This window comes from Venturia canescens, chromosome 10, assembly GCF_019457755.1.
Source record: "Venturia canescens isolate UGA chromosome 10, ASM1945775v1, whole genome shotgun sequence".
In the NCBI taxonomy this organism is placed as follows: domain Eukaryota; kingdom Metazoa; phylum Arthropoda; class Insecta; order Hymenoptera; family Ichneumonidae; genus Venturia; species Venturia canescens.
Window position 1 is genome coordinate 17235230 of NC_057430.1, and position 11538 is coordinate 17246767.

Genomic DNA, 11538 nt, shown 5'->3' on the forward strand with positions numbered 1-11538 from the left:
ACAATAAATTTCGCGCAAAACTCGACATTATATTTCCCCCGATCGATATATAAATAATGGAGACCATGTAGGGAATCTCAGGAAGACACAAAAAAATGGTCGATCTATCGAGTCCTGCTGTGTGTGCCATCTCATGAGAACGAGGAGCGACCTAATAGCAATAACAGTCGGCTCTGTTGCTGCCACTCTACGTCCTCTCCGTGCTCTTCTTCTCCCTCCGATGCCCCCGATCAATCCATTTAGACGTTCGGCCGTACATCAATCGCGTCATTAAATTTACTCTTGACTCGTGACGCGCCTAAAGCACCGTCTCTCTAATCTCATCGGCCGATCTATTTTCTCACCCTCTCGTGCGAAGCAACACTTTGATTCAATTGCGGCGTAAGCGCTTCTTATTCCTCGCTATGATAGATCGTCGCGAGGGCGTTGTAAGAACCTTTTCAATCGCGAGTCTCGAGATACGATCGCGTACCGAACAAATTTTCTAATAATTTATTATCCCAAATTTTTTCGGTTGAAACCACGGACTTTTGCGAAGACGATCGCACGCTGTAATAAATAGCGAACCATGCGCGCGCCATCACTGCTCGTAGCACATTATTTCTCGTCAGAATCTCGCGTGTGCAAATTTTTGTTTTCATCGGAGAAAAAAAAAAAACTATTGCGTCGTCTCTGTTTCATCGGAATTAGTACGCGGATGAGCAAGACCTCGAGATACTCCTTGAATGACAGGATCAACCTTGTACTCGACAAATGCACCAACAAAGATTAGGAATTCAAGCAGTTTTAGATAGCTCGTGCGTGTGTAATAAAATATATTTCTCGCCGTTCGCATTCCCGAATGCGAGCTCTTAATACGCTACCACACGTGTGCGCATCTTGTGAGAGATGACCTTATCCGATGGCTCGTGTAACTAATGAGACGTCGCATCAGAATTCTTCCGTGTATGCAGTGAAATATGAGCAACCGCGGAGAAATATTAAAATTATTTCTTTCATGCGTTCAATTTGCCAATAGATGAGAACAATAGCGCGGCATGGCAGTTTTAGCACGCGCGACAAAATGCCCGTTTACATTTATCACGTATATACAAACCTCGGATTACTGCATGGCGAATACTTTTTCCACATTTCCCAGCACGTCTGATGCGAAAGCGGCAGCGGATAAACAAACTGATTTTGTAGGTTATGTTTCAGAAATCTGACGCAATAACGACGTTCGAAAAATAAAGAAATTGTTGAATACAAAGACACTGAGTTGACGAATACAATTATTGAAAAATTTCATCCAGCGTACATAAGATGTTTCGAAGCAGCAACGCCAGCAGCAGTGGAATCGTGGATAATTGAGACATTCGCCCAGTGTGTCGATGCGCTCGTTTGACAAAGTTCATCGGGGGCTTTTTCGCGTCGCGATCGGTGGAGCCATCGCCAAAAGAGAACGGCACTAACTCAAATGTAAACTACGAACGAGCTCGGTATGTGCTGCCAGCCCTTTCCCGCCAGGCTCTTCCCGCGATCAGAAGATGTCGTGCTCCACACGGATAAGTACGTTTCTCGGGAAAACGAGGAGGGAGGGGAGAGGGGTAAACGATTTTGTTTGACGATACGGGATGCAGGATCGTACGCGATCATCGTACAGTACCTACCACACGGACGATCCTCTTCTCTTCCATATTCCATATGATCACGGAGCAGAGACACTGAATGAATGCCTAAATGAAGCAATGCAACGGTGACGGGGAGCCTGAAAGGGCTGAAGCGTTGCACTCGAACCCGAGCGATCCGCCATTTTGACTTTTATCATCGAATACGTGTGTGCTGATGCGCGCACACGTTCACACACGCACATGCAGGATAATGCGCCAAACGGGGAACGAACGTCGGCGATTCCACAAACACACGCTGTCCCATTCCACCATTAGGCTATATAAAAAGCCCGATGAATCGCACCAGGCATCGACTGCCACTAGACATCCCGTGAGATTAGTACCGCGCTCTCCGACCCGCCAAAAAATCTAATACATTTTTGTCCGTTATCAGAATGGTAATTTTTGCAGTGATCGACTAATCGGTGCTATTGTTTTGTCGAGTGTCGCCAACGTTTCACCTCCATTGTACCATTTTTACTTCTCCTCACGTCGAACACGATGGAACTCCGTGTAACTACGGCGAGTACGCTGGTACGTGTGCTTCAAACCCCAACGAATAACCACACTTTTTCATTTCGAACCGTGCCTTCATTGCTCGTTGGACTTACCGGGAACATTTTTTATAGCACTTTCGTCGGTTGAGTGCACTCGATCCAAACAAAAGAGTCGAAAGAAGTTGCGGATCATGAATTCGTTCGCGTTCGATGACAGTTTTGACTATTGTGCTCGAGTTCGAAAAACGAAAGAAAAAAACAATTCAACACGATATCGAATGTCACGATAAAAACGCCGGACGGTTCTCGGGGTGGTCGTTTTCCATACAAATTTCACTCGAAATTCAGCCGGTACCGCTGTTACTCGGTGTCTTATAAAGTACTAATAGAAATTGCATAAAATGAGTCGAAAGCTTCAAATATATATTCCTTATGTATTGAGTATAATAAATAAGTTGTGTGTAAGCAACGACGATTCACCATGGGAGGTTGATAATATAAATGCACATACGACTATGTGGCAAAAGGCCTAAGGGGCTCTAAATCATTCGAAATTATCGTCCGAGTCATCGGTGAAAGTGGTCGATAGTTCATTTCGCATGAATATTTATGCATTAAACCATAAGGGGGAAGAACTCATCGCTGACCGTTGAGCTAATAGTTTTTGCAAGAGTGAACGTTCCTCATTGGATTGCGGAAAAAGTGTGTGAATACGACGGGCAATCGCCGACTTTTTTTCAATGAAGATTGATCGAGATGTAGAGAGCGGAATAAAGTGGGGTACCGGGAGCGGGACACTGCACTTTGACTGTTTCTAAAAGATTCTCACTGCACACTGTCGAAATAACAATTTTCAAAATTGATACACGGAATGTCCTAGGCCACTCAATGATTCATATTTTCTTTTCGTCTTGATAAAATCAAGACGATCTTCTTTCACTTGATAAGTGAAAAGTTTGTTTTTTTATTTGTTCCATCGGATAACTGCACGCGATTCAAATATTTTATACGATATGAAATTTGGCACATGCTCGAACAAAGTATAAAAAGGAATTTACGCGAAAAAGTCGTTTATTGAACATTGAATCTCTCGGATATTCTGAAAGTACCCCTTTCATCTATATGCACGTACAAAAAAAAGAAACCGTAGGTCGTATTGGTGCTACTCGAGGCGTCGAGCTGTACGAGCGAGAAATTAACACCCGGTCAAAAAGCGCCAGCATCCGCTAAAGGATCGGGTGGCCTGGCACTGAAAGCCCCTTACGAGGCTGGCGGACAAGCGGCTGACGTTGGTCGAAGAGGCGGTCAGGCGATTCCAGGCCCCCCCGCACCAGCACCATCCGGGGGATCGACGCAGCAGGTTGACGGAGTTGTGCGCGAAGAGACCGAAGAATTGAAAGAAGTCGATGGGCAACTCGTTCGAGTGGTCAAGGGAAATTTTGCTTACGATAGTCCGGAAGGACTTCCAATCGCGGTCAAGTGAGTTTTTCTTTATTCTCGTAAGAAAACTGCAATTGTTTTTTAAGCTCACTCGACAACTGCTATAATGTGTTGATCTGTGGTGTATAACGCGAAAGATACGTCGCGGACGAGAACGGAAATCGAGCGAGTTTTACTTTCGGAACTGGCAAACCAAGCGGGGGGGCGGCTTCGCGACCGTCCGGAGGGACGAACAGAAAACCGGGACTAACGCCGGGCGGACCGAGCGCGACCTCTTTGGGCGGAGCTGGCGGCGGCGGCAGGGATCAAACCGGAAGTGGGGGGAAATCAAGCGCTGGCCGTCCACCGGGCCAGGCGGGCGGTGGCGCCAATGGTCAAGGCGGCGCCAGCACATACTTGCCACCAACTTCCACCAAAGTCGACAGAAGCTATTTGCCCCCCAATTAATTATTTCCCTGTCTCCCGACTCGCCTGAATCGTCCACTCGTCGTAAATCAGGAACACGTACAACTCTCGTAATATTCACAATTAAGTCATTGATCTCGCGATAAAACTGCCAGAACGTGGACAATCATTCTTATATCTTTCGAGATTTTGTCAAGAAATTCAAGTACTTAACCTTGCCACGATTCAACGCGGATGAGGACAACGATGTTTTACAATAGCGAATAATTCCTTATTTAAAATACCATTGAAAATAACGCGTTAAATGCCTCAGTAGAACGTGTGACGGTGATTCGCATAGAGAGCTTCTCTGCTTCAAATAGGTCAAATACTTGGTGACTCAATCATCGAACGTTTGTGTAAATGAAAAATGTATAAAAGAAAAAAAGAATAAACGTCTCGTCGTTCGATCGCACAATCGTCCGGCAATCTTTTTTTAACGACGCGGTGATTCTCATCAAGCAATTGGTAAACGATGGTAAACGAGGCGCGTTAGTACAACAAAAAGCGAGGGGAAAGATGTGTATAGGCCAAGCGATGGGAGATGAGAAGCATAATTTATTCAAGAGCCACGGTAAGTGTTGTACCCGAACGGGCTCAGTAGCAGTGGCAAGTGGTACGATTCTTGAGAATCTCTTGAATCGAAAACAACGTCGATGTATGGATACAGAGCTGGCGTGTTGGTCGAGAGAAAATATTGTTCCACGTTGAAGCGAATCTTGAACCGCCCCGCGCCCAGGCTGCCACCGCTTTCAGCATTTTCGATGAGATCCTCGCAACGCCCGTCCGAGTTAGTTTCGCTGTTGTAAAATAAACACAATCCAATTGGCATGCGTGCGCATAAAGGTGAGAAAAAAACGACATGTCGCCGAATATATAAAGAGGCTTGCCTGGCGTTCACGTACACCCATACGTTGTTCTCGAACTTCTCGAGACTCACGCCAACGTTTGCAACTGCACGTCCTTTCGTTATATCCAATACGTGAACGGATAAAGGCGCTTTTCTACCACTTTTCTCAACTCTTTTTTCTGCCATTTTATTCTCTCGTGTGTATCACGCTGCGTTCCGAACTCGAAACACTTGTTGCTTTCCCAACGGTATTTTGTCGTCTCGGCTGTCGGACAGAAAAAAATATAAATTCATACGATACCGATCGCGATTGCCGTTACCCGTACGAAAAACAACGTAATTTGTATTATTTTCATCACTTATTCTGTATCAATGAAATTGTATTCGGTTATGGGGCTTTCAATACCTTCGATTTCCGAGCTTACTAAGTGACAGCTAGCTCTCGAAGCGTTTGCGCTAACAATTTATCGAGCCGAAACGAACGACGCGCGTGAAGCGTCTCGACTGAGAGCTCCGAATGCAATATCAAAGGTCACGGGGCAGATTTATTGCTGGTCGCCTCCACTTTCGCTATCTCGGAGTGATTTTTTCTATCCGATATCGGTCGGCCCCGAGATTGCTCAACGACTCAAAGGGACTTTCAATCACGTAATTCACAAGTAAATACACGCCATGATTGCACAACTGATCATTTATTTCAAGCGTTTTTGTACAAGAATTGGTCTCTCGCAAAAATACATCCGTTCTATCATTTTTCGCTGCTTTTCCCTTTATTGATTCTCCATTTTATATACACTTTCGCACAATGTACACATTTGTAACAACTAAAACGAGAATTTTGCCATAAAAGGGTTTTTGTAAGTTTTTTCGATTATCCATCGAACCCGGAACAAGCTTCTCGATTAAATCCAACAGCAGTTAACGTGAAACGTATTATCAGAAAAAAATATATCGCCCAATCATTTGTTCGTTATCAAGGCCTCTCAAATGGTTCCTACTCGAAGAAATTTATCTGTCCGAGCCCCGATAAGTCGTGTATCCGAACGGACTGAGTAAAACGGGTATGTGATAGTTTCCTGTTGGATTTTTAACGTCGAAAACTATTTCGATGAAGGGATACATCGTTTCTATTCGTCTGAGGGTGAAATACTTGTCGACGTCGAAGTGTATCTTGTAACGACCTGCGGTGAAGTTCGATTTGCTGTTGTCCACGAGATCGTTGCATCTGCCGTTCAGTGAAGTGTTGCTAAAAAAAAATTTTACAATTTTACCAAATACTCATTCAGCCTTTTCATATAATAACGAAAGTTTTCGTTTGGCTACAACAAATTTGCGTGCGAAGAATGCTCGAGCTGTGCTTGAACGTGAAAATGTTACCTCTCATTGATAAAAGTCCATCTACCGTCCATGAGCTTGTAGAGACTGACTTGTAAACCTCCGATCGGAAGTCCTTTGCTCGTATCCAACACGTGAGTCGAGATACACGGTTTCTTCGTTCCTCCGGCCTTCGTACATTCCTGAGATTGAATTTCATTGGTTTTTATTATTCGTTGAAGGAGAGTGGATGAAAAAAGTTGTTGAGGAAAGTGAAGGGGGTTTTGGAGGAAAAAATGTGAATAATTGTCTCACCCGGCTGGAAGATTGCTTGCTCGTACCGGCGGCCCCAGCGACCAACGCGTAGGGATTGATTTTGGTCGTTTTGCTGTTTGGCTTTGGTGATGGTCCGGATTTCGTAGAACCGTCGCTCTGAACAGCGGGCTTCCGATCAGTCATTAAAAGGCTCGTTACGTTGTTACTTTTGAGATTGCTCAGTACATACTGCGTTCCAGCTTTAAGAGTCACAGTTTTTCCTGAATTGAGTTTAATCGTTTTTGTTTGTCCGGACGGGATCGACACTGGAGTTCCGAAGGAGGAGTGACTGCTCGGGATGCTCAGTTTCGACGAGTTGAAAACTCGTTGCAAATTTTTTAAATTTTTACCCAATTCCTCGAATTGATGAGCTGAAGAAATTTCGGACTCACTGGCCGCTTCGCTGGAGTCACCCTCCTGAAAGAATTTCAAGATTTCAAATCCCCGAATTTTTCCAAATTATCCGAATCTCAAAGACAGCTGTTAATAGGGATGGGAGCGTCGCTCACCGATCGTTTGAGCTCCTCCTCGTTGTCATTGTTTTGGGATTCGTCGCCGTCACCGTCGACGTCCCCTTCTCCGTCGTCCTCGATCGAATTCATGGAAGTATCGTTTTCGACATCGGCACTAGTTTCTTCTTGTCCGACCACCATTTCCATCTCATCGACGTTGGCTTGCTCTTCCGTGCCGACCATGTATTCGCCATGAACGTGCGCCATTGCCTCTGCCAATGGATCGCAGCAGCAATCATCCTATAGTCCCGACCGATAAACGAAGTCGTGTTATTAATCCTTTCCAAGGTAAATTGAAAAATCAAGAAAAACGGAAAATACAAATGCACACCTGTGCTTCAATCTTGATCTTTTGATCTGTCTGAGAATTATACTCTTCATTTGAGGCACAAATGTTGATTGAGGCTTCCTCATCGTAATCCTCCATATTTTCAGGGGGACAATCTTGCTCTTTGCATCGAGAGTCGTTCAATTCGTCGTCCTCCATTTCCAGGGTCTCGACAACGTACTCGAAATCCTCGGTGTCCTCCTCGCACTCGCCATCGTGTTCTTTCGGTATTACGTGCTGTAAACGAAATTTAACAATTCGTTAGAGTCATATAATCCGTGAAAACAATGTTTATCTCGCAATACCTCTGGTTCGACAGATTCCTCGTAGCCAGGTTCGATTTTGGCACTTTTCAGCGTACGTTGTTGTGCGTTCATCTCATTTCGTTGCATGAGCGCAGCTCTCTGATGCTTCATGGTGCACGTATGTTTCAACAAGGATAAACGATGAGCATGAAGATTTTTTTTGCAATATGTACAGTAAGCTCGGGTCGCTTGATTGGGAACCGATGTCAACCATCCTGAAAATAAGAAAACGCAATTTATTCGGGGTATTGACTTTGAGTGAATTTCATGATTTCGTATTCAAATTTCATGAGTTGGAAAATGAACCGCTGCGAGCGCCACCGGTCACCAGAAACTGTGAAAAATGGCGGATAACCTAATTAAAATAAACAACCAGACCGAGTTACGGATTATATTGGGATGAGTGAGAGAATATGTGTAATATATTTATTGGAATGACGATTGAGGCTCGCTCTTATGAGTAGTTTTGACAGTTCCAATTGACTAAAATGGAGGGGCGAGCAAGCATATGGTAATAAACGAACTTGGCATTGAAAACATTAAAAACGATGCGGTTCGATGCGTCAGCATATGACCGCGTTCGAAAAGGGACAAAATGGCGCTCAACGTTATTTACACTAGTTTAGTAACAAATCTGGCTTTCCCTATGATTTCGAGAATAGCCACTCGTCGGTCGTCTTTCTAAGAAAACCAACAATTTCCCTCGCCAAAAATTAATTCGATTCACTGACGTCTACGTTCACTTGCGTGCGTCATTTTTTTTACTCCAGAAAGCGTAAAATATAATAACTTTTTTGATTAATCATTATTTAACAGTATACAGTGGTCCTAAAAAGTGCATACGTATTCGTCGCTGTTTACCTCGGAAATCTGGCATCTGTTCCCATTCTTTGCGATAACGTTGGGTGTAAACTCGAGTCTTGGCGTGGCTTATTTTGCCGGTTGGTGTTAGCCGTGGCCCATTGAACAATCCGCTGCATACAATCGTTTGATTCGTCCTGATTAGATTGTCGGTGAGGGTCTTATTCTCCATGCTCTTTTCTCCCGGGCAAGGGCACCTGTTACGGCCAGCAACAGTTACTATCGCGAAATGTTCCAAAATCGTAAAACTAAATAACCAAATAGTTTTTTTTCTCTGGTCACGACGGCGCGTCCGTCCTCTCTATGCGTCAAGCTTTTCAACGAAAGAAAAAGAGAGGCGGAGCACGCGAAAATGGAATACCCCGCAGTCGCTGACGCTCTCTAGCTAGTACTACTAGTGCCGAAGCTAACTCCCTAGTAATAGCCGCTGGCCGCGCCGTTGGCCACCAAGCAGGCGCAGCAGGAACCATCTCACCCCCTTATTCCCTCTTCCTGCAGACTGACTAGTGGCGCCACGATTGTCAATGGAGGTAGCGCAAAAATTGTTGATATATGAGATCGTTTGGTTATGTAGAACTCAACAACTTAACCTAACGTCGGGGTCTAGTTCCAAATGTCAATCCAGATGTCGCTAGGGTTGTTTTCTTCGAAAGATTGACGACAAAGATTCTCGACTTTGCTGGTAATTGAATTCAAGAGTTGGTTTCGTGTTAAACGACACTACATTACAATTCGATCAGAAACATTTCTACCAAAATTTAATTCTACCAGAAACATCTATACCAAAATTCATCTATACCCAAAAAATCAAGTTTTATATTTCATATTTCATGACCAAATACTACCCCTTAAGAGGATGGATCAGTCGGTATATCGTAACCGTGAGTGCGAGAGAGATAGCCGCAAATTTCGAAATCAAAGTTCTGTGGCACAGTTTGACCCATTAAAAAAAGGCTCTGTCAGTCGATTTTTGCCATCGTTCTGGGTAGACTAACAGAGCCTTTTTTTAATCAGTCAAACTGTGTCAAAGAATTTCGATTTTGAAAATTCCAAGTGAGGTTAGTCGACTAATTCATGCTCTTCACCAAATGTAAAAACTCGTTTTAAAAAATGAATTTAATTTTGATTGCACAGCCACCACATATCAACTCCACAGAACATTTCTATTGGGATCTGACATGGAGGCGTGGCCAAGCTAAAAATAGCGCATACTGGGGTGCAACGTCATGTCACATCTTCAAGTGACTTGTGCGTGTGTTAGTTGTCCATGTTGCACCCCGGTTGTAGTTCAAAATTTGACACCAGATGTCTCACGAATTTTGTCAGATCCCAATTCGTAAATGTATAATCTGTAAAGACTGTACCATGAAAATAAATAATTTTAAAAATGTCCACCAGGTCCACCAGAAAATATTTCTACTCCAAAAATGTTCTATCATATTACGTCACTACTTCACTTTTGTTGGTAAACTAGTTTTCCAGGTTAATAACTTTTATCAAAAATACAAAAATTTAATTAAAATTTGATAAAATACCTTAATATATAAATATTAGAGCGCCACAAATAATGTATAAATTTAATGGATGATCATAATTTATTTAACGGTTCAATACATACAATTTTGTACATTGATAATTATGGCAATTAATCGGTGAATATTTACGAATGGATTTTGGATGATAATTCGTTCGGTTTGTTTTCGTTCTTCGCGTGTTTACGTTTCACGCGTTACGCTTGGTCGTGTTTGGATTATTCGCTACGTAGCGTAGTAGCAGAGCGGAGTGGGGATAGAGGCGTTCGGTCAGCCAGTGGGAGAGAGCGGTGACGGGCGGACACCGGGCGGAGCTCGAAACAGGGGAGAGGCGCAGGCGCAACATGATTCGCTTCACTCGCCCGCTCGGCGCGCACAGGGTGGGGAGACTCCGGCCCGTGGGCAGGACAGGAGACTGGAGAGAGGGGAGAGAGACACAACACGTTTCGCTTCACTCACCGTCCGGCGGGCGTAGGGTGAGGTCTGGCGTGGAACGCGAGCGTGCTGTTATCGCTATGCATTGTACATTCTAGTATATTGAGAAAACGGGGCATGAAATACGACACGTTGAATCCTACTTTATCCTGAATGACTAAAATAATCTTTTTTTACGATTTAATTTTTTTCAATCAATCGATAAACAAATAAAATAGAAACCAATAAAAATTGGTAGCGGTCATAATTTTATCAATTATTGTAACTTTAACAGTTATTTCATAATTTTAGCAGTAATTTCAATCTCGCTGAAGCAACTGATCGGTCATCTAAATTACAAAATAAAAGAACTTAAGATCGTGCGAATCGATAAAAGATACGAAAACACAACGTAACGAATATTAAAGTTGAAATTTAATAAAAAATAATGATTCGTTCCTTGTCAATATATATTTTTTTTCTTTAATTCCTGGGATTCCTTTTTTTGACGCAACTATAGATAAGCCGATAGGGAAGTCCTCGCACTCGATGTTATTATTATTAAAAAATTTGCACATGAATGAGTATTTATAAAATTTTGGTAATTCGTGAAAAATAGTATCGAGGCAAGGGCCAGTAACAGAAAGAGTTTAGTGACGCCTGTAACATATATAGCTTCGAGAGTCTTGTGTATGCTCGCACGCGCGCGTGTCCGCAAGCGAGCTAAGATGCAAGCATACCCCGAGCAACGCAACGCAAAGCAAAGCACCTAACGCACGGTCCTAAAGCCATGGGGTTGTCGGCAAGCGAAGACGGACAGTCAGTAAATCTACTCCATAGTGGATAGTTTGACACAGTTCCGAGCTCGATACAGTTTCTGTATCACTTTGAAGTCGCGCAGGCAAGATTCCATGCAGATAAGTCGGAGTTGCAAATGCTGCACGCTAAGCAACGCACGGAACGCGTATAACCGCAGCTATGTACAGCATTACGAATAGTTTTTACTAGTCAAATGCTAACAATAGGACGCGAGCAACCGACCACGCGTGCACACACGCGAGCACAGTTGATTCTCCA

General features: G+C 43.6%; 2 protein-coding genes across 2 annotated transcripts; one reads left to right on the forward strand and one right to left on the reverse strand.

The window, feature by feature from the left end:
- Positions 1–1944: 1944 nt before the first annotated feature.
- On the forward strand, positions 1945–4448 carry LOC122417129 (translation initiation factor IF-2-like). The gene is made up of 3 exons (XM_043430399.1): positions 1945–2183; positions 3297–3625; positions 3724–4448. Exons 1-3 carry the CDS (start codon positions 2151–2153, stop codon positions 4031–4033), a joined length of 672 nt encoding a protein of 223 aa, XP_043286334.1. The 5' UTR covers positions 1945–2150; the 3' UTR covers positions 4034–4448.
- A 1105-nt stretch (positions 4449–5553) lies between these two features.
- LOC122417128 (uncharacterized) lies at positions 5554–8907 on the reverse strand. Its single transcript, XM_043430397.1, has 7 exons — positions 8516–8907; positions 7655–7869; positions 7353–7586; positions 7019–7261; positions 6510–6926; positions 6258–6397; positions 5554–6126 (listed from the first exon to the last, which is right to left on the reverse strand). Exons 1-7 carry the CDS (start codon positions 8685–8687, stop codon positions 5889–5891), a joined length of 1659 nt encoding a protein of 552 aa, XP_043286332.1. The 5' UTR covers positions 8688–8907; the 3' UTR covers positions 5554–5888.
- Between the last annotated feature and the right edge of the window lie 2631 nt (positions 8908–11538).